Source organism: Narcine bancroftii, chromosome 1 (assembly GCF_036971445.1).
Source record: "Narcine bancroftii isolate sNarBan1 chromosome 1, sNarBan1.hap1, whole genome shotgun sequence".
Lineage (NCBI taxonomy): Eukaryota > Metazoa > Chordata > Chondrichthyes > Torpediniformes > Narcinidae > Narcine > Narcine bancroftii.
Genome location: NC_091469.1, coordinates 330236326 through 330260275, shown reverse-complemented (window position 1 = coordinate 330260275; position 23950 = coordinate 330236326). Strand labels below are relative to the sequence as shown.

Below are 23950 nucleotides of genomic sequence, written 5' to 3'. Positions count from 1 at the left end.
GTTCAATAGGTAAAGTGAATGGAGCTGGAGATAACGGACACCCCCTGTCTGCTAGATCTAGATAGTGGGAAGGCTGAAGATACTTGCCCATTGATCACAACTTTAGCCTTGGGTACATGATATAGCGCCCTAATCCAATTTATAAAAGTTGGTCACAACCTCATTTTTTCCAGCACTTTGAATTAAAAAGTCCCACTCTAATTTATCAAATGCTTTCTCTACATTCAGGGCCACAGCTTCACTTTGATTGCCCCTTGGTTGTGCCAAGTGAATAAAGCTCAACAGTTTACTTATTATCTGCAGCCTGTCACTTCTGCACAAAGCCTGTTTAATCAATATTGATTTCGGCAAATGTTTCTACTTGCCAGGGCTTTGGCAAGAATCTTGTAGACTGCATTCAGTAACGAGATGGGTATATAAGACTGTTTCAGTGGGTGCCAGTCCTTTTTGGGAATCGCTGTAATGATTGCCATTGTAAAAGATTCTGGAAGAGTATGGGTCTCCATTTGCCTGATTCACAGACTCCATAAAGAGGGGATCAAAATATCTTTAAATTCCCTGTAGAATTCAGGGGGGGGAACCAGCTTGCAGTAGACCTAATGCTTCCTCTATCTCTTTTGTTGTAAAAGGGGTGTTCAGCCTCTCTTGATCTTCTGGACCTAAATTTGGTAGTTCCAATTTTGACAGGAAATCATCTATTTTTCCTGATTTTTTTTTTTCCCCCTCCCCTTTTCTCTTCTATATAACTGTACATAAAATTGCTGGAAACTCATTAATTTCCTTCAGCTTGTGCGAAATCCTGTCATTCCCCTTTGTGTCTCATTAATTGCTTTTGAGGCCTGTTCTGCCCTCAGCTGCCAGGAGAGAACTTTGTGGCCCCTTTCCCCAAGCTCATAATATTTCTGCCTCAACCTTAAAATTATCTTTTCTATTATATAGGTTTGAAGTACCTGGGCTTTTTATTTGATAATTTTCTATATATTTCAAATGAACCTGTTCTTTGAAAATCCTTTTCAGGTCCAGTAATCTTTTGTTCCATTTGTTCCACCTCTTTCAAATATTTTGATATATCCAGTTGTTTGCCCTCTCAAATATGCTTTTAAAGTGTCCCAAATTAGAAATTTATGTACAGTAGAGATACAGTTAGCCTCACAGAACATGTCTATCTGGGTTCTAATAAAGCTACAAAACTCCAGTTTCTTCAACAGCAATGGGTTATGGCACCACCTATAACCTGTCTCCTGTTTATCAGGCATTACAAATGTAGGCATCGGAGGGGGGGTGGGGGGAAGTAATCTGACAAAAGTCTCACCGTGTATTTGGTTTCCATGATCCTTCCCTCTATTTGGGCTGATGCCAAAAATAAATCTATTCTGGTATAGGAATCCTGTTGCTTCGAGTTGGAGGAATAGTCCCTCTCCCTTGGATGCTGCCTTCTCCATGTATCTATTAAACTTAGCTCTTTCATAAAGGCCAACGTAGTTTTGGCCGCCTTGACTCTTGTTACTCTTTTCCTCAACTTATCCAAAACCGGATCCAGACAAAAATTGAAGTCCCCTCCAATCAGGATGTTTTCTCGACCCTCCACCAATTTCAAAGACATCTTGGATAAAGTTCTAATTGTCTAAAATAGGGGCACATATATACAATAGGGTCCAAGACTTTGGATATATCTTAGTGTACCATTACATATCTTCCTGCTTTAAAATCGCAATTCCCTTTGCCTTAGAATTAAAGGAGGATGGCATTGCCTGGCCCACCCATGCTCTCTTTAACTTCTGATGCTCTCCTTCTGTAAGGTGCATCTCTTAGAGAAAGGCTCTATCCACTTTGATTTATTTTTGATGTGTGTCAAGACTTCTTCATGTACTAGTTAATCCATTAACATTAAAACTCATTTTATTGTATTAATAATAGAGATCCTCCCTATATTCATGCTCCCCACTGCCCCCCAATCCAATGCCCTTCCAATCCTTTGTCCTCGACTCTCCAGACCAGCAGCTGAGTTTACAACACACCCTGTAAAAACAGCAATGACATTGAAGCAGACACAACATCTTACAGCAATAAGCCCTTGACCCTTTACTACCTCTCCCTCTAACTAATCCTCTTCTAGACCACTCCTTTTTTCTCCCTCTTCCTGTCCCACCCCCATTCTCTAGCTCTGGCACCCAGAATGTTGGTGCCATCTCTCTCTATCTTATGGATCACACCTAATGTACCCATCCTCCTCCTCCTATTCCACTTCCCCCTACCCCAAAGCCCTCCCAGATAATCCTATTTCTCATGAACAAACTTGTATACGTAGAAAACCAGAAACCCTTCCTATTTAACTATTTTCTTATAAATTTCAACCTACACATTTAACAAATAACTAAATTTTAATATAACTATTCATCCCTTAACTACATAATATTTCCATCTTCAACCTTCACATCTTTTCCAAATTTACAGAGCTATCAATCTTAATTATCATATTTCAGTTTTCAGACAAGTATTAATCATATATATTGCTTATATATTGAATATATGTTCATCTTTTCAATAGCTCAATATCTACAGTGTCCTCTCTTTCTTTGAATCCTTTAGTGTTCACTTTTGACAATGGTAATTTGTTGCCATATTCCTGGGCCTCCATAAAATCCGTAACAAATTCCTTCCCCCCCCCCCCCCCGGGCTTCATTACCTTTAGCATTGTTAGATGGCGAAGGGCAAATTCATATCCTTTCTGCCTGAGTGTCCTTTTTACTGAGTTAAACGTTTTCCTCCTTTTTAACAGTTCTGCGCTAATGTCTTGGTTAAAAAAAATCTTTTGCCTGTTAACGTCCAGTGGGCGTCCGCTTTCCTTCGCCCCAACTGCTGTTGCACACAAACTTCTTTCCCTATCCTGAAATCTTAAACGCTTCATCAAGATAGAGTGTGGCTTCTGACCAGGACCTGGGCAGAGGACTGAAGCGCCCTTTCTATTACTATATTATCCCCCACCTTATCTCTGCCCAATGTCTTCGGGATCCAGTCTTGAAGGAAGGTAATCATGTTCCTCCCCACTATACCCACCTTTAACCCAACAATTTTAACGTTGTCTTTTCCACTATAATTTTCCAGGGAGTCTAATTTTAGCCACATCTTCTCCCTATCCTTGGCCCATGCTTCCATCTATGTCTCCATTGTGTTAACTTGTTTTTCTCCACCTCATCTTCCACATCTGCCACCCTGATTGTTAACCTACTCGGGGTCTCCTGAATTTTATTTAGTCCCTGGATCAAGAAGTCTAGTTTTTTATCTAACTTTTCAGAGTCGTCTCTCCCCCTTCTCTACTCCCTTCAAGGTATCTCTTGGGGAAGTGCTTATATCCCCTCCTCTTCCCCCCTCTATTGGATTGCTCCTTCTCCCAGCCTGGTCATCTACAATTTCACCCTTCCTCTCATTATAGGCTCCCCCTGCAACTCTCGACAGATTCCACCTCCGCTATCGCTGTCACTCCTGTGTCTCATGCTGTCACTCCTCCATCTACTGCTGCTGCTTCCCTGCACATTGTGATGCAGATCTCTGCATTTGTAGCATTTTCCCCCATCTGTCCAGGCTCTCCATTGCTCCAGGTCATTCTTCTCCTGTCTCTCTGCTGCCATTATCACCTCGCGCATGATTGTCATTTTCCCAGGCCTCCCCCCCACCCGTCTCTCTCTGATGTTGGCTGCTGAACGCCCATCGATCCTGCTACTTACGGGGTTCTTCAAATCTTTCTGGCTCCTCCCACATCCCTGGCTCCTCCTGTGATTCCACTGACCAGTCCTCTCGCTAGTTGGTTCCCGACTCCCTCTCTGGCTGTTCCAGGAAGGGGAAAGCACTTCCACTCACTGATCTTGACTCGCCTCTACCTACTTTTTAATTTTTTTTTCTTTGTGTTGCAGGGAGGGGGTCTCTTCCACTCCATCCTTCATCTCCAGCGCTGGCCTCTGGTCACCTCTGCCATTTTGAACACCACAAGGCGGGCTGGTTCAGTTACTAGAGTTGCCTTTTTCTTCAGCTGCTCCCTTTAGTGCTTGATTTTCTTCATCTTCTGGCTCCTCCTATATTTTTAAAAATTATTTTGGACATTTTCAGTAGGTTTCTATGATTTTTGTCTTCCCAGACTGGGAGCTCTCTGGGTTCACTGCTCATTCCTCAGCTCCCATCACGTGGCCCCTTGATTGATTACTTTTTAAACTGGGCAGATATTAAAAACAAGAGTGATAAAAATGGAATATTTGGTGAGACTTTTATCAGATCATTCACCATTAATTTTAACTATTGCAATAATGAAAAAAACAAGAAAGTGTGAATTGATGGTGTCTCAATGCCATACTGAAAAAGAAACATTTTTGTGAAACTAATCTTTCTCCTACTGATAAGCTTTACACACATCCCATATTAAAAAATTAAGAGGACAAATGATCTCTTATACAAAAAATCTTGAGAGCATATGCAACAGAGTTGGATGGTTTAGAGAAAGATGTAACAAAACTGGAAAAGGAATATCAAAAGATGGGGATACAAAAAAAATATAGATTACTAGAGAATAAAAAAAAAGAGATATTACGCACTACAAATGTATAAAATGGAAAAAAAATGTTAAAAACTAAACAAATATTATGAATTAGGAAAACAGGCACACAGATTTTTCTTGGCAGGTAAAGGCAGAGGTGTCATCTAGGATGATGAATGCAATAATAACGGAGGTTGATATTTTAGAACACACATGTCAAACTCTGGCCCGCGATGTAATTATATTTGGCCCGCAAGATCATTTCAAAAATGTATTAGAGGTGGCCCGCCTTGCAGCGAGAGCTGATGCCGTTTTTTGGTTATGTCATCCCCACCATCCTCCCCCTTCATTGCACATCATTCCCCATTGTAACACGAGAAATTGTTACACGAGATGTTTGTCGATGTCATCAGCCAGCAAGCCAGTTGGAAGGCTCCCCGCACAACCAGTCACTTCTCCCACCTGTCGAGCGGTGCGGCGAATGGGCGAGTGCCTGTGATTTCCTGTCGGCGCGATGGGCATGGCAGGCTGCGCACGGCCCCCGGGCAGCGCGAGCACTGTGCGACTGGCACCGGACGGCCCTTCCATTGCGCGAGCGCACTTCTCCCGGTCGCCACGGCCTTCAGCGCTTGCACCCGCGTGGATCCCAGGGACGGCTGGTTTGGCCCTGCACGTGAAGAGAGAGATGGTGGCTGTCCGCAAAGGCTGATCGGCAGCACGCTGGGCCCGAGTGGGTGGGTAAGCAGGGGTGGGCAGAGGGTGTAGGTGAGGAGTAATGGGCAGGGAAAGTTATGGTGGTGCGAGGGGCAGTTAGAGGGAGGGATGAGTAGAAGGAGGGGTGGATAGGGAAGAGGTAAAAGGGGAGGGGCAGGGCGAGTAGGAGAGGGGTGATTAGAGGGTGAGAGACGGGTAGAGGGAGGAACAGGTTGAGGGGAGAGGCAGTAGAGGGGCATGTATAGGATGGGGTGGGTAGAGGCAGAGCGAGTGGAGTGAGGGGTGAGTAGAGGTTGGGTAAAGGACTGGTCAGGTAGAGGGATGATGGGTCGAGGGTGAATAGAGGCCTAGAGCCTGAGGAGTGAGCAGGAAATGCTGAGTCCTGATGCAGGCCAAAATGGACACAGCCTGTGAATGCTGACTACATCTCCAAAGGGACCAAATATGTTTCCCTCAGGTCAAGCAAAGGGTGAACTTGAGCTACGTACTCCTGACCTGTAACATTATCCTCCTAAAGTTATATCCTAAAGTTTAACATTACATATGTTGAAAGAAGAGAAAACATGCAGATGTTGTTGAAAATTTTCAATAAATATTTAGTTTGGCCCTCGACTTAGTCCAAATTTTTAATTTTGGCCCTCCGTGAATTTGAGTTTGACACCCCTGTTTTAGAACATATAATCATAAAGAAATAAAAATACTTTTAGATAATATATAAAACTATACAAATCAAAATTATTGAGATGAAAATTAGATGAACAAATTTATTTTAACAAATATTGAACTTCCAAAATTTGAAGTTAGAGAATGAGTTGATTTATATGCCCCTTTTACAAGAGAAGAAATTGAGAGAGCATTGGGCAGATTACAAGCTAACAAATCTCTGGGGGAGGTTAAAGATTTATTGATGCCTCTTTTGATGGATATATTGGTCTGGGCGCTGGAGACCCAGACCCTCCTAGAATCGGTTTCAACTGCTATAATTACAGTGTTACTGAAGAAAAGTTGAGATTCATTAAAAATGTCATCATATAATGAATGCTGATTATAAGTTATTGGCAAAGGAACTAGCCAACAGACTGGATGAGTATTTACCAAAATTAATACGTACAAGTCAGGTGGAATTTGTTAAGGGAAAATATTCTTCAAATAATCTGGGTAGACTATTTAACATAATACATGTGGCAAAATCAAAGTTGAATCCAAGAATAACAGTCTCCCAAGACACAGAAAAAGCATTCGACCATTTAGAATGGTCTTTTTTATTTAAAATGTTGGAAATATTTGGTATCGGCACAACATTTATAAATTGGGTAAAATCTCTTTAAGAGTTATGATTTTGGCTTGTGGTTTCTGAGAATCAGATATCAACAGTTTTTCCCTTGAGTAGACGGTGTCTTCTGTCCCCAGCGCTTTTATCAAAGCAATAGAACTGCTAGCAGAGATTATAAGTTGAGATCTGGATATTAAGGGCTTCAAAGTTGGACAGGAAGAACATAAAATTAGCTTATTTGCTGATGATGTGCGATTATATAGGTCTGACCCAGCTGAATCCTTGATAAAATTACAATCAATACTAGAAAAACATGGAAGGTTATCAGGTTGTTCAATAAATATGGACAAGAGTGAGATAATGCCATTGACAAATTTTCATTATAAAAGATATCAAAAAGGTGGTAGATTTAAATGGAAGACGCGTGGAATCAAATATTTAGGAATAATGATGGATAATAACTTACAGAACTTGTATAAATTTAAATACACTCCACTTTTGGAAAAAATAAAAAAAGATTTACAGAAATAGAAAGACCTGCCAATTTCTTTAGTGGGAAGAATAAATTGTATTACAGTGAAGGCAATACCAAGATTACAGTATCTTTTTCAATCGTTGCCTATAGCGCTACCTAAAAAAATTCTTTAAATTATTAAATAACTACATAAGGCAATTCCTATGGATAAACAAAGTGCTGAGAATTTCATTAGAAAGGATAACATGGCATTATAAACTGGGAGGACTTGGGCTTCTGGATTTTAAGAAGTACTATTTATCAGAACAAGCAAGATTTTTATCATTCTTTGAAGAAAACCGTCCTCTTGGATCCGAATGGGACTGAATTCCATAAAAAGAGACAGCGAAGGATGTTATCTACAAGTGGAATATTAAGTTAATAACCAAAAAGCCAGATAACCCAAGATTAATACATAGGATTAGAATATGGCAAGAAGTAAATGAGTGGATTGGGGGGAAAACAACAACTACATCATTAAGACCCCATCATGTAAAAATGTGTTTGCTGCCTATGAATCTGGGTAACAAATATTACATTCATGGGATGACAAAGGAATAAGAAATATTGATGATTGTTATGTGGAGGAGGGATCTCGACCCTTTTGAACAATTAAGAAATAAATAAGGAGTACTAATGGGACTTTCTTTTGTTTTATCCAGTCAAGATTGTTCCTAAGATAAAGATGGGAGCCAATTTTTGGCTCCATCTGAAATTAGTTATAAATTTAGATGTATTCCCCAGTCAAATTGCTTATTCCATTTCACTAAGTTGTACTATGCTCTCCAGAATGAAAGTGCAAACCAGGTTTACAGAGGTCGAGAGAAAGATGGGAGTCAGATCTAGGTGTTGCAATAATGGAAAGATATTGGTGTTTGGATAGCAAAACATCATTTATAACTGCAAGATGCATATTAGTGCAATATAATTTCCTACACCAATTATATCTTGCACCACAGAAGTTGCCTAAATCAAAATCTGAAATATCAGAGATGTGTTTTAGGTGTGGGATAGAAATTGGAATGTTTTTGCATGCTGTGTGGTCGTGTGTGATGTTGAGACCTTTCCGGCAGGATATTACTGAAATATTAACAACGATAAAGGTTGGCCTTCGCAGGCGACCCAGAGCTTTATCTTTTGGGCAACTTTATTGAAATTAGCAATAAATTAACTAAATTCCAAATTTTATTTATTAAAATAGCTTGAGCAGTGGCTAAGAAATGTATTGCAATTTCTTGGAAATCCGACTCCTCTCTACAGATAGCACGGTGGACTGCTGAGATGAATAGTTGCATACTGATGGGAAAAAAATTACATACTGTAGTGGCCCATGCACAGACACATACTGGCCCAGAAAATTGCTGACGAACATGGCGACCGCATGGACCTGGGGGAGACACTGGCCATCATCCAAGGTGACCTCTGGCATGGCAGGAAGACGGGAACTGTTGCAGGAACGCTGCCAATCCCAGGCCAGTGCTCCAATGACACATGGTCCTGATGTCAGTGCTTGGGGCTCGTATAAATGCGACGGCTTGACTTCAAGGCTTTGGTGTGCGTATTGTTCTTCTCCACAAATGCTACAATACAACTTGAAAAACAAATATGACATATTCATTAAGATAATAAAAAGGACAATAGTAAATGCTGCTATAATACGAATGCAAATGACTTCCCCATATAGAATTTTTAATGGTCAATCTAAATGGGAGCCCTGAGTGTGTGTGAATCTATATTATGAAAAGTTGGCGGGGGGGGGGGGGTGAAGAGGAGGGTTGTTTTGTATTGCTTGTTTTTTTTTTGTTAATTTTTTTTACTTTGATATTGGAGAGTTTACTATGTACGTTTATGGAAAAAACATGAAAAATATATTATTCAAAAAAAATTATGGCCATGAAATAATTACGTAGAACACTATAGCACAGTACAGGCCCTTTGGCCCTCAATGTGGCACTGGCCTATATATCCCTACCAAAAAAAATGAAACCCTCCCTATTTCCTCTAATTTTCTTTCATCCATTGCCTGTCTAAGTGTCTTTTAAATGCGTCAAATATGCCACCACCCCAGGCATTACATTCCAGGCACCCACCATTTTGTGTTTATTTTTATATATATAAATAAATCCCTGACGTCTACCCAAAACTTTCCTCCTTTCACTTGGTACAGATGTCCTCTGATGTTTGTTACTCCTGCCCTGGGAAAAATGTGCTGGCCGTCCACCTTATCTATGCCTCTCATAATCTTGTAGACCACTATTGTCACCTTTTGTCTAAATATATTTTTATCTATTAGTTAATCGCATTGCTCGAGATTTAAATACATGTGCACATTAACATGTTTCTAATATTGATTAATCACTTCATTTTATGTGTATTTATTTCAGAATATCCACGATGGCAGATTTGGAGGATTTGGTGGGGCGTTTAGAGAAGTCTGTCGAAAGACTGGAATTGGTGTCTTTAAAAGTACCAGTTGCACTGAACTGGGGAACTGATGCAATGAATGGAGACAATGGAGGTACTGTGTGGGGAATTTTGTTCTTGTAAGAGTGTTAGTAACCAGAGGACAAAGATTTAAAATAATTGCCACAAGAGATAGAGAGTGGTTGATCTTTTAACGCAGTTTTTAATGACCAAGATTGATTATTGAAAAGTTAGAAACGGCAGATTCAGGATATATTAGTGTAGCGGTTAGTGCAATAATACTATAGTGCCAGCGATCCGGGTTAGAATCTGTCACTGTCTGTAAAAAGGTTTGTACATTCTCCCCATGTCTGAGTGGGGTTTCCCTGGGTACTCAGGTTTCCTCACACCCTCCAAAACATACGGGCCTAGTAGTGAGGATTTTGGTAAATTGATGCATTTGGTGGGCAAGGGCTCGTGGGCCCAAGGGGACTGATAGCATTTTACAAATTTTAAATTGAAATTCAGTTGCATTTTTGATTTTAAAAAAAGTTTTAAAGGAGAGTGGGGGAGGATTGGATCAAGTGGTTGGTCTTTTTAAAAGGCTAGCTGAAGCATGGTAACTGATTAGCTGCTGAGAAGTAATTGGAAATATGCAAGGCAAAATAAGGTCCTTCCTAAGTTTTAAAAACTTGTAGAGAGAATGGTATTGTGGCATACATGATAGCATTAAACCTTGGTGTGTTGATACTCAACAAGAGTGCTGTATGCAAGATTAAGGCATGCAAAGCAGTCTCGTCATCATCTTCTTACTTCATCGTGACTCTTGACCAGGTTGCTGGGATCCATATTCTGCATAAACTGCACCTCCCACATCTTTTCTGCTCATGCTGCTGCTCCATCCACAGCAACGCTTGCCAATTCTGATGTGCAGCTCTTTTATACTGCACCCCCTCTCGGGGTCATCAGCCTATCCATTAAGACTTTGTGCAAGAACTAATCCCTTGTGTTTTTCACGTACCACGCTCAGCTCTACTCAGCACATTACAGGAAGAATGTGATAACACCAGAGGCGTAAAGAGATGCTTTCTAAATCTGAGATTCTCAGATGGTTAGTGCGAGTATTTCCTTTTGTCGTTCAGCATTCTCACTGCCTGTAGGGATAAAGCTGTTTCTCACCCTGATGGTGCTGGCTCTGATACTCCTGTATCTCTTTCCAATGGGAGAAGCTGAAAGATGCGGTGGTACAGGTCCTCAATGATTTTGTGTGCCCTCTTCAGACAATGATCTCAGTAGCTCACATCAACGGTGGGAGGGAGACTCCAGTGATTCTCTCTGCCACTCTGATAGTCCTGTGGATTGGCCTCAAATCCATTTCTCTGCAACAACCATACCACACTGATGCAGCTGACGAGGATGTTCTCAAGTATTTCCAAGTGGTACTTTCTTAATTTCCTTCTCAGAGAGCCTTACTCTCGGGTTTACCACCTGAAATCTGGTCCAATCCATCTGTACAAGCTGGATATGTATCTAAATTTGTCATTGTTTCCTAAATGACTGGCTGGATCCTTTGTCCAATGAAACCAAATCCTCAGACACAAAAGATTCAAATTTCTTAATATTACCAGCAGGTTGGGAACGCTCTTGATTTCCATGTTTTCCAACTTTTTGAATACAGGCAATTGGCATTGCCTGCTTTTCTCTTTTTCCTTAACACAGGGCAATTTTCTATCACATGACCAGGCTTTGTACAGGGGACCTGATGGTTTTTTCCTTTTCTTGCTTCCCTTCATCTTTACCCCAGCACTAATTCCTGATAAGTTTTCTAACTTGTGTGGATATGCCACATTATCCTTCTGGAAGTTATCCTTCTGTAAGTTTTACTCGGCACATATTCAACCTTCTGGAAAGCTCCACTTGGCACAAACTCAACCCTGTGGGTTAAAGCATTCTCATCTGCTACTTCAGCAGATTCCTACCAAGATTCCATTTCTTCTTCAAATTTCCTTTGCCTCCCTGCATCTACAAGGTTCTCTAATCAAAGTTTTTCTAACTCAAACTGCCTTTTTCTTTCGGCTTTCTTCCCTTCAAATTCTAATTCAAGCTCAGCCTGCTTTTGTTCTCTTTCTCTTTTGGAATTTGAGAGAGCAAAACTTAGAAAACAATCTAAGTTTTTCTAATTCAATTTGTTTTCCTGGTGACTGCTGCTCACGGGATTCAGCCTGGAGAAATTGTGCTACGTCCTTCTCTCCAAACTTCCCTTTTCTTAAATAATGGTGCCCTATAATTTTTTTTGAATCTCTGCTTTCTTCACTGGTTTTGCCACTGCAAGTTCCAACTTTTGTGTGATTGGTTAAAAACTCATCTGTTTTTGGCCCTGCGAGGGTGGGAGAATTTATGAATGTCCATCACTGCTATCATTCTAATCAGTCAAATTGACAATTAATCGATCACTTAGCTCCTACTTTGGTGTGATACCAGACGCAGACAGTGTTGTATTTAAAGTAATATTTTTAATTATTAATAAACAAAAATATTACACTTTATCTAATTTAACTAACTTATCTAAATGTATCTAACTTAACTAAGTTTATGTACTGGTGTGTGGAATAACTCCAAGCCACTATAGCTCAAGGCATAGTTCTAAAAAGGCAGTTCAAGGTTCAGTTTCAGAAATTCAGTTATGCTACATAGGCTTGAAATTGATGTGACATGCAGGTTTTCTGGTACATGTGTCACGCAGGCTTTAGATGAAATTAGCAGTTCATGAAGTGAGTGAGAGAGACTGGGGGGGGGGGTAATAGAATGTTTGTAGTTCACAATCCGTGTTGAGGTGCTTCCAGTGAAATACTCTTTTTAGATGAGTGCCAACCAAAACTCCCCTCTTCTTTGGCATGGTTGGGGGGGGGGGGGGGGAAACTTGAAGCAAGTGATGCTTACAAAGTTTTCAAAATCTTTTTTGTGGGTCAGCCGAACTCGAGTAACTCTCACTCTGGTCACTATTCAAGCACAGTGTACCTTCTGCCTTCAGAACCCTTTCTGAGGGTCAGCCAAACAAAAGTGACCTTCCTCTTTTGGTCACAGTGGTTTTTCTCATTTCTTTAGAGCAGGGAATCAGACAGTTGCCTAAAAACTCATCCCTGTACAGCAGGAAATTAGACAGGTTGCCAACATACTCATTCCTCAATAACTACAGGATGAAATCTGACAATTTGTCTATTACCACACAATGAGACCCCTAAGCAAAGCTGTGCATTGCTTCTTCATACGCAAGTCATATGATCTCTGTGCACCTCGCCTAGCCAGGGCTTCTGCGTTGACTCTGCAAATGTATCCAGTAAAAAGAACATGATGTTCAAAGCCTGTTGGTAGTTTCACAGTCACTTCAAATCCTGCAAGCAGTTTACCACACTCCAAATCTGCAGGGCTCTGCCACATTTGTTCCCTTAAAGGGACAGTCCCACACAAATGATCCAAAAAAATGGGAGCACGTTACATTCACATTGTGACTTGGGTTGCCACTCTCACAGCACATCAAGATTTTTCCACCTCTTCTCTTTGTAACTCATCGTTGTTGCTGATGAGGCCAACTATTGTGTCATCTGCAAACTCTATGATATTATTGGAGCTGGATATGGTGAAGCAGTCGTGGGTCAGGAGCGGGGTGAGCACACAGCCCCGAGGTGAACCATTGCTAAGCATGATGGCACTCGTAGTTTTGCTACTGACTCGGACAGACTGTGGCCTTTCTGTTAGGAATCTAGTTACAGAGTGAGGACAGCTTCTCCACCAGCCAGAAGGTGGTGAATGCAGCTCAGAACATCTCAAACCTCCCTCCAAATCCATCTATACCTTCTATGCTCAGGAAGTCATGCTGAACATACTGTCCCACCATGGATGTACTCTTCTCCCACCATTGGGGAGATTCAAGAGGGTGAAATTGTGCATCAACAATCTTAAAGGCACTTGCTTCCCATGGCTGTCATGTTTCTGGGTGAACCCCACAACAGAGTTCCACCAACACAAGGCTCTGTAATTGTGCACTACTCTCCTTTTTGGTATGGTGCATGCATGTTAGAGTGTTTGCTGAGGTCTTTTTGATGTACTGGGTATAATGGGACACCTGAACGTTATCCCTGCACCAGTAATAATGAAAGCTTGAACCAACTAATGCTGTCTCTGAGGGAAATCTTTGTTAAGTCATGGGCTAAACTTTTGCCTAAATCTTTTTTGTACAATTCAGGGATCAATTTACTTTAATCCTAAAATTTGAGCAGCCTAGAATGTAGTTCCATTCGGTGTCCATTGAATCACCAGATTCTTTTTTTAAAAATTTTCTGCAGGTCAGACATTAAATGTGTAAGAATGCAGTTTTATCACAGCAAATAAATGCAGTAAATGAATGTGTTGGGTGCCTGTCCAAATAGTCATTCTGGTATGTGACAGGTTGATGGATGAATCATAACGATTGAATGCCATGTTCAATGAGAAAGTTCATAAAATAGATTGAAGATTTCTTTATTGTCATGTAATAGTACAGAACATGTGCCTGCCACAAGGCAAAGAGTCACCATTAGTGATACAGTAAGAGAGAAAGAAAGTCCCTTCAGAGTCACTGAGTGTCTTTGAATATGCCTGCAGCGCCCCTCCAGTTCAAACCATCGGCCACCCAAGCTTCAGATCCAAACCTCTGATGCCATCAAGAAGCCTTCGGGAGCACCCTCTCAACTCCCAGCTCAGATACCGGTTTCCCACGAACCAGTCTCCAACAGCCCGCAGCCTGTGTCGGTCCACTGATCCCAAGTCACCCGCAGCCTGTGGGGGTCCCTCAGCTGGTGAGACCCTCACTGCTCTGCTGCTGTGGTCACCTCCCCTGCAAGGTTGCCTCCTTTGCTTCTCCCTCTCAATTGTGGGGGGGGGGGGGGTGAAGTTGAGTTCTTCCCATTTCTGGTGCCGTGCGCTGGTCCACCGGCTTACGTTTTATTTGCAAGAAGAGGTTGGTGAGGTTAGGGCTGTCTTGTGGAACAAGAATACTATAGTTGTGTGTTCAGGCCTTGCTGTAGAAATTTAGCCACATGATTTGCACTGACATTTCGGGGAGAGACTGCTGTTGCATTGAAAACCCTTTGAAGCACTGTTCTCTCTCTCGCTCTTGCTACGTTTCCTACTTTACCACAGTGACCAGAGTACAGAAATACATCAGGAGTTTGCAATAATGAGACTGAATAAGACACCAAATAAATTTGTTCTTCCTTGTTTCCCAAATTTTTCTAGAATGATTCTTGGCTATCTTAAAAAAAAAATCATGGAATCTCATTTCAAAAGAATTGAAGAAAATTGAGCACCTCCTGTAGAATTATCATTAACGAAGGGACCATCGAATGGAGAACGTTTTTGAAATGATGAGTGTTCTCAAGCCCATATTGATATGAGAAACCACTTTTAGTTCTTGCTTGTAGCTGTGCTTTTAAACATTGAGATTTAACATCTGTTCAGTGGTCCAAATTTGTTGAAGATGTCGGTGAGAACATCGGCTAGCTGAGCCACACATCTGGTCCAGCGGCTTTCCGTGGGTTGACTTTGCTTGGTGTGGTGATGTGTATAAGTGGCTGGCCCACCCACTGATGACTCGATCCCCTGTAACTCCTCCCCCTGTGATCTGACCATAAAAGTCGACCTTCCTACCCCCTTCCATTTATTCAAGGAATGGAGTTGGGCCTGCTGAAATCTAATGCGTATTAAAGCCTCTGCCATCAGATTTTTGAATGGGCAATGAATTAGAGACATTACCTCACTTTCTCTTATTTTTGGACTAATTTATTTATTTTTAAATGTAATTTTATAGCAATTTTTGCACCTGAATCGCTGCCACAAATCAACGAATTTCATGACCTGTTCATGACAATAAATTCTGATTCTAATACAATAAAATCTCCGTTACATGGAATTCAAGAAATTGGCAAAAAAAAACTGTGGAAAGTAAATGGGTTAAAAAATATGGAAGTTTAAAATTGGCGTGCCTCGCCATTCTTCATTCATGCAACACAGTCTTAAGCTAATGGTAAATTCACTTATCAGCATCGATCAATCTCCATAGGTGCCAGATATCAGGGATTTTACTGTAAATATTTACTTCCTATGGACTCTGTGAGACTGGCTGAGTTCCTTCACCATTTCTGTTTTGACTGCTGTCACTTTGGGTTTGGGCTGTTTTTACTGAATGTTTCATGCACTAACGTACCTCCTGGCACAAGGTCAAGTGCTTGTGTCCTGTTGGGCACTTGGAGGATCCAAAATGGTTGCAGTTAATCCATTTGAAAAGCAAGACATTTTGTGTTGAGAAGGAATTTCTTTAGCTGCATATTTCATGAATCCAGCAATCCGGTTTCCTCCCACCCTTGGGTGCCAGGGTTGTAGGTCAATTGGGCGGGAAGGGCTGTTATGGTGCTGAACGTCTAAATTTGATTTTTCTAAAAGTTATTGCATTGATTTCTCTTTGCATAGTTGATCCCTGACCTGCCGAGCTTTTCAAGCATTATCTGATTTTATTAGGCTGAGAAAAGGATGCAGGCAAAATAGTTTATTTATCATCCAATTGTGCATGATGTAACAGTGTTCTCTGATCCATGGTGCAAAGGCACATAGGGACATAACATACATTTGGACAAATGATACATATATACAGAACCTATATCCATATCTTGTGTACATATATTAAAAATAAATATTAGTTACAGGGAATTGTTTTAGCAGTCATTCAGCTACCTCACTGTTCATGGTAAGAACCTGTTCTTCAGCTTGGTGGTTCTGGCTATAATACTTCTGCATCACTTTCCTGAAGGGAGAAGCTGGAAGATGGTGTGGAAAATAGGAATCAATCCTGAGGTGGTGAAGCAGGACAGCTGAAGGTTCTTCCACCACAAGGCCTCCAAGTTCATTTTAAACACTGCAGTGTTTGTACGCAATGGAATTTAATTAAAGTATTGATGTTTTTTTAATTTCCTCCTTATACTTCAAGATGTGGCACCATACATGGAAGCTTTCGACGTGATGCTGATGAAGGTGGTTGCAGACTATATGAAGCACAGCAAGATCCTTGGGGAAGATGTGGAGAAGCATGTAAGTAGAGAAGTCTGCATTTCTGTCAAAGTATGATCTTCATTTGAAGATGTGTTCAATAACTTGCAATTGGATGCTTTTGAATGAGGCTTTTCGGATGCAGTGACAGTGTGATTCCGTGCATATTAGGAAAGAATAGGAGCTTCCACCAGAAAACTAGGCCTTAATTGCAAAAACGACCCAAAGGGTCATTTCTTCTTGACTCTTATCATTGAGGGGGAGGTCTCTTACAGGGAGCAAGGATAAATGATATCCTATTACATGGATAAATGAGATTTCTCAGTGGTTTCCTGGCCATGAACATTTTGTGGCACAGGGCCTGATAATGCTGATCCTCCCCAGATTGGCACCACAATATTACTATGAAGCATTGGAGAATTTCAGGAGATGACACCTTGTTGGTAAGTGTCTGAAGCCTTCTGTATAGTGGACTATCGGAGAGATCAGAGGAGCAGTCTTTTGATTCTCCAGTTTACTATCAAGGCATATCATAAACTTGCATCTTTAACCAAGCTTTGCATCACCTGTCTGAATGTCTCCTTTTACTTTTTTTCCCCTGATTTTAGAATGTAGAAATCTGCAGCACAGTACAGGCTCTTTGGCCCACAGTGTTGTGACAAACTAATAACCTACTCTAATAACAACCAAGAATTTCCCTTCTCCATTCTCTTTGGCTTGGCTTCGCGGACGAAGATTTATGGAGGGGTATGTCCACGTCTGCTGCAGGCTCGTTGGTGACTGACAAGTCCGATGCAGGACAGCCAGGCACGGTTGCATTGGTTGCAAGGGAAAATTGGTGGTTGAGGTTGGGTGTTGGGTTTTTCCTCCTTTGTCTTTTGTTAGTGAGGTGGGCTCTGCGGTCTTCTTCAAAGGAGGTTGCTGCCCGCCGAACTGTGAGGCGCCAAGATGCACGGTTTGAGGCGAGATCAGCCCACTGGCGGTGGTCAATGGGGCAGGCACCAAGAGATTTCTTTAAGCAGTCCTTGTACCTCTTCTTTGGGCACCTCTGTCTCGGTGGCCAGTGGAGAGCTCACCATTGAACATGATCTTGGGAAGGCGATGGTCCTCCATTCTGGAGACATGACCCACCCAGCGCAGTTGGGTCTTCAGTAGCGTGGATTCGATGCTTGCGGACTCTGCCAGCTCGAGTACTTCGATGTTGGTGATGAAGTCATTCCAATGAATGTTGAGGATGGAGTGGAGACAGCGCTGGTGGAAGTGTTCTGGGAGCCGTAGGTGATCCCGGTAGAGGACCCATGATTCGGAGCCGAACTGGAGCGTGGGTATGATAACAGCTCTGTACACGCTGATCTTTGTGTGTTTCTTCAGGTGGTTGTTTTTCCTGAAGAAACATACCCTTCTCCATTAGTGCCTATCTAATACATTAGTCTGTTTAAAGATCCTGTTGTACCTGCCCTTAACATCCTTGTTGCCAGCAGTGTGTTCCATGCACCCATCACTCTGTGTGGGGAGGGGTTGAGCCTACATCTTACATTCCCCCTGTACATTCCCAGAGACCTTAAATCTACCCCCTCCCCACTTCGTGTTAGCCATTTCAGCCCTGGAAAAAGCCTCTGGCCATTCACACAATCAATGCATCTCATCATCTTGTACACCTCTATCAGACCACCCCTCATCCTCTGTCGCTCCAAGGAGAAAAGTCCAGGTTCACGAAACCTATCCTCATAGGACACGCTCTGCAATCCAAATAGCAACTTTGTAAATCTCTATAGTACCTTCTCTAAAACATCCATACCTTTCCTGTAATGAGGTGACTAGAACTGAACACAATATTCCAATTAGGGTCTAATCAAGGTCTTAAACATAAAATTTTGCAGACTCAGATTGTTATAAAAACACACAAAAATATTGGAGGAACTCAGTTGGCCTCGCAGTGTCCATAGGAGGTAAAGATATATTAACCAACATTTCGGGCCTGAGGTCTTCTTCAAGGAATAAGCAAAGAACAGGAAGGTGTAAGAATAAAGTGACTAAAGACTTGGCCAGGGGAGGAGTCCAGACCATCAAAAGGTATTAACTGGATATGAGGAGAGGAGGGAATTGATTTTGGCTCTGTAAAAGGAGAAGGGGAGAAGTTGGGGGGGGGGGGGGTTAGCCTTTCCCCCAGCTCTGTCTCTCCCCTTTTCTTTCACAGAGCCAAAATCAATTCTCACCTCTCCTCTTATCATATCCAATTAACACTTTTTGTTGGTCTAAACTCCATTCTAACACCTTTCTGTTCTTATTCCTTGAAGGGTTTAGGCCCAAAATGATGGTAATATATCTTTACCTCCTATGGACGCTATGACACCACCTTGAGTTCTTCCAGCATTTCTGGGGGTCTTGTATAACTACAATATTACCTCACGGTTCTTAACTCAATCTCACAGTTAATGAAGGCAAACACGCTATATGCTTTCTTAGCAACACTATGAACCTGTACAGCAGCTTTGAGGGTCCTATGGACATGAACCTGCAAGATCTCCATTTCTCCACACGCTCAGAGTCCTTGCATTAAGATTGCATTCAAATTTGACCCACTAAAATATTCACACGTTTCTGTGTTTAAACTCCATCTGCCACTTCTCAGTCCAACACTGCATCCTATCACTGTCCCTTGGTAACCCCTGGCAACACACCAGACTATTCACAACACCACCAAACTTTGTCACCTGCAAATCCACACTTCATTATTTCATGTAGGTCATTTATAAAATTCACAAAGAGGAAGGGTTCCAGAACAGATCCTGGCCACTGACCTCCATGTAGAATACAAACCATCTACCTTCTCTAGGCAAGCTCATTCTGTATCCATGAAACAAGGCCTCCTTGGATTCCATTCCTCCTTAATTTAGGAATTTACCTTGCATGGGGAACCTATCAAATGCCTTACTGAAATCCCTATATTACTACATCCACATCCACTCTTCTACCTTCATCAACTTGCTTTGTCCATGCTCAAAAAATTCAATCAGTCTTATAAAACACAACCTTACCCTGATGGAGCGGTACTGATTATCTTTAATCAGATTATGCCTCTCGAAATGCTTGTAAATCCTGTATCTAAGGATCTTCTCCAACAGCTTGTCCACCATTGAAATAAGACTCACTGCTCTATAATTTCCTTGATTGCCTCTACTCCCTTGAATGGAGGAACAACATTTGCAACCCTCCAATCCTCTTGTACATAGAATATTACAGTACAGGCCCTTCAGCCCACAATCGTGCTGTCCCATATATATCTAACAAAAAACCCTTCCCTACCTCGTAACCCTCTATTTTTCTTTCATCCATTTGCCTCTTGAATGTTCCTATTGTTCCAGCCTCCATCACCATCCCACACTTTGTACAGATGTTCTCTGGTGTACCCTGTCCTGGGGATAAAGGTGATGGCTCTCCACCCTATCTATGGCTCTCATAATCTCGAAGACCTCTATTAAGTCACCTATCAATCCAAAGAGAAACCCCTAGCTCTGCTAACCTTGCCTCATAAGACATATTTTCCAATCCAAGTAAGATCCTGGTAAATCTCCTCTGCATCTTCTCCATGGTTTCCATATCCTTCCTGTAATAAGGTTACCAGAACTACAACATTGCCTCACGACTCTTGAACTCAATCCCCCCCCCCCCCCCCCCCCGACTAATGAAGCCCAGCATACCAAAGGTCTTCTTAACTATCCTATCAACCTGAATGGCAAACTTGAGAGATCTTTGGAATTGGACCCAAAGGTCACCCTGTTCTTCCACACTGTTAAGTATCCGACCATTAATCATGTACTCTGCCTTTATGTTTGACCTTGGAAAATACATCACCTCACATTCATCTGGTTTGAGCTTTGCATCCTGTCGATATACTTTTGTAACCTACAACGGCCTTAACAAACCCTCAAACCTTCATATCATCCACAAACCTACTGACCTATCCCTCTATTTCTTTGTCAAAAATCAAAAAGAACAGATCACTGTGGAACTCCACTAGTCACTGTCCTCCATGGAATATTTTCCATCCACTGCTACTCCACTTTCAACAGGCAAGCCAATTCTGAATCCACAAACCTAAGGTTCCATGATCTTGTGACTTTGTGAATGAGTCTCCCATGGGAGAACTTGTCAGGGCAGCAAGGTTAGTGTGGCGGTTAGCACAATGTTACTAGGCTCAGGGAAATCCTCCTGTCCCCAGTGACAATGCGAAGATTATCGCCAGTGGCTCAATAATCTCCTCCCTCAGTTCCCATAGTAGCCTTGGATAGATCTCACCTGGTCCTGGTGATTTATTTAAGTTGATGCTTTTCAAAACCTCCAATGCTTTAATTCAAGTGTTCCAGTTAGTTTTGGTTCATCCTTACAATTACTGAATATTGAAGCAAAGCATTAATTAAGGACCTCCGTTATCTCCTCCGACTCCATACACAGGTTTCCACTATTATGTGCTGTACATCTCCTTGGTGTTTGACTGTACTTAACAAGTCGCATCAATGCTGGTGGATGCACATTTTAAAAAGAAAAAAATACATTATCATTGTGAAAGTCTTAATTTTATCCTGCAATGTAGGGCAGAAATCAAAACATTGTGGCTCAGATCATGTTGTCAAACGTGTGTGCACTTCACTCTCTAGATATGAGATTTGTGTGCTACTACAACACAATCTCAAAAGTAGTAGGTTGGTGGTGAAGTAATCTTTTTGTGGAAAAATAAAACACAGAAGTCTATATGAACTGACAAGTTCCCCAGGTTCCTAGTTTAGTAGATATTATCCCTGGATATTTCAACTGGTTTGATTTTAATAACAGTATACGCTCCAAGCATGCCATTGGTTTTTCAACAAGATTTGGCTCATTCTTTATGCATTTCTATGTAGAGTGCCCTCCATAATGTTTGGGACAAAGACACTTTTTTCCTTTATTTGCCCGTGCTCCACAGTTTTAAATTTGCAATCAAACAATTTGCATGCAATCAAAGTGCACGAGCAGGAGCCATTTTTCGCTTGAAGAAAATACGAGAAAATATCTCCCCGAACCTGTGGTGCTACATAAATACAAACTACAGACTGTGTAGGAAGAGAAGCACCAGGCCCCAAGAGGCCACTGCGAGCAACTGCTGCACTTCTATCTTGGCCCTTAACCGCCACTATATTCCCACAAGACCATGAAATATCACAAAATTAAATTATTTCTCTTACACACACATCTCAAATTACATATAACTACTTAAAATGTATATTTCAAAACAAAAACAGTGCCACTATACTTTGATTTTCAGAGGCTGGGCCATGGATACAGAAGAGTCGGGTTGAAATATGTCCTTGGGTGTTAAAATATCTGCAAGAGACCGCTCACCTGATCCAAAGAGGCCGCTACAGGCCACTACCACGCCGACATCAAGGCCAGGTTTCCCAGCATCTGCTGGACTCTGGATGTTAAATTGCCTTTTTTTTAAAAGGGAAATCCATTCTCGTAATTTGCTGTCTCCTGAGGTTGAAGCCATGGCATCTCCCTCGAGGCCTCAGCGATCCTGGACATTCATCTTCAGGACTCCCAAACCTGGCCCATGACTCTGGCCCTCGGGACACCTCTTCTGACTGCACCATCCTGTCTCACGACCCCCGGCAACGGCAACTCTGGTGGTGAAGGCCACATTGCCTCAGCAGAAGCCTTGATCTACTCAGCCTTTTGAGCCCGCCACGTAATCTCCGTTCCCAGTAGATGGATCTGTACACTTTGTAACCACTTTGAAGGTCTGCTCTTGCTTGGCGTTCTCCAAATTTCAAAGTCTGATTCCCATCCTCGTCAGCTCAAGGATTGAGCATGGCACGGGATTGTGGGTGGGGGTTCCTGTCACACCCAGTCCAGAGAAGCAACTGCAGGCTACATCTGTGCTACAATCTTGTACTTCCAGATTTTAATTGAGGTTATTTGTACACATTTTGGTTTGACTATGTAGAAATTATAGCACTTTTTATACATAGTTCCCCCATTTCAGGGCACTGTAACATAGGGGACATTTGGCTTCACAGGTATTTGTTATTACTCAGGTGTGTTTAATTGCTTTATTGGTGCAGGTATAAGAGAGCCTATCTTGCTTCTAAGCTCTTGATCACATTTGGAAGTCTATAGCTGCCATTTTTCAACGAGGTCCAGAGTTGTGCCAATGAAATTCAAAGAAGCTATTATGAGGCTGCAAAACAAAAGGACAAGCTTATGGAACAGTGAACAGCACAGTACTGGGCTTTTGGCCCATGATGTTGTGCCGACCAAATTGTGCTGAGTAATCAATGCTCAAACAAAAAAAATGTCAATGTGGGCAATGTGGAAACAGACAAAATTCATCCACCTCGTTAAAATAAAAATTGTAATAAGGACATTGTAATTCAATTAATGATAAAATAGTAATGCAGTGACTTTAAAAATGTGGTTATTTTATCTTTAATAGATATTGTACTTTAAAAATGTGGTTATTTTATGTTTAATAGATATTGTCTATAAAACCTAGGAGCAGAAGCAGGCTATTCATCCCATCGAGTCTGCCCTGCCATTCAATCATGAGCTGATCCATTTTCCCCAATCAGCCCCACTGCCCGGCCTTCTCCCATAACCTTTGATGCCCTGGCTAATCAGGAACCTCTCCACATCTGCCTTAAATACACCCAATGACCTGGCCTCCACAACAGCCTGTGATAACAAATTCCACAGATTTACCACCCACTGGCTGAAAAAAATTCCTCTGCAAATCTGTTCTCAGTGGATACCCTTCAACCCCGAAATTGTGATTATGCAACCTCCATTACAAGTGGATTTCAAAAGAAAATAACATTTTCTATTTTAAAAAAATTCTACGTTAATAACTAAAATAGTTATTACATTTAGTGAAGAAAAGGGATTGCATACATGTTGACAAATTTCAGATAGAATGTAATCTGAACATCCCTAAAACGTGGTAATTATAAACATTTTATTAATAACGTTAGTGTTAAAGTTGATGGAAAAAGTTTAACTGCCAATTATCATTAAATATTATTTTATTTCTCATTAAGACTATAGCTTGGATAAAATAAATGGGTTAAATGCCTCCACAGATCATTTTGAAGGATTTGGAGTGGCTATGGAACCTATTAAAAACAGGTTAGATTCAGATTTATTGTCAGAGTACCTCACATACAACTCTGAGACGATTCTTCCTGCGGGTGAGGCACATGTTTTTGCAGTGCCAAAAAACAGAACTCAATGTACAAATGAAAATAAAGAAATGAAAACAGACTGTGCCATGTAGAGGGGGGAAAAAAAATCAATAAAATACAAAAGTAAGAGCCCTTAAATGAATTCCTGATTGAGTCTGATGGTGGAGGGGAGGAAGCTGTAGCTGAACCTGGTGGTGCGAGACTTGTGGCACCTACCTCTTTCCTGA

At 41.5% G+C, this 23950-nt stretch overlaps 1 protein-coding gene across 3 annotated transcripts in view; it reads left to right on the top strand.

Moving 5' to 3' along the window:
* Nucleotides 1–23950, top strand: part of LOC138748361 (adenylyl cyclase-associated protein 2-like) — a 224855-nt gene that overhangs the window by 64246 nt on the left and 136659 nt on the right. For all 3 annotated transcript variants that reach the window (XM_069908429.1, XM_069908420.1, XM_069908412.1), the window contains 2 exons: nt 9411–9544; nt 16448–16548. In XM_069908429.1, coding sequence (XP_069764530.1) covers nt 9421–9544; nt 16448–16548 — 225 coding nt within the window. In that variant the 5' untranslated portion in view covers nt 9411–9420. The remainder of the gene's footprint in view (nt 1–9410; nt 9545–16447; nt 16549–23950) is intronic.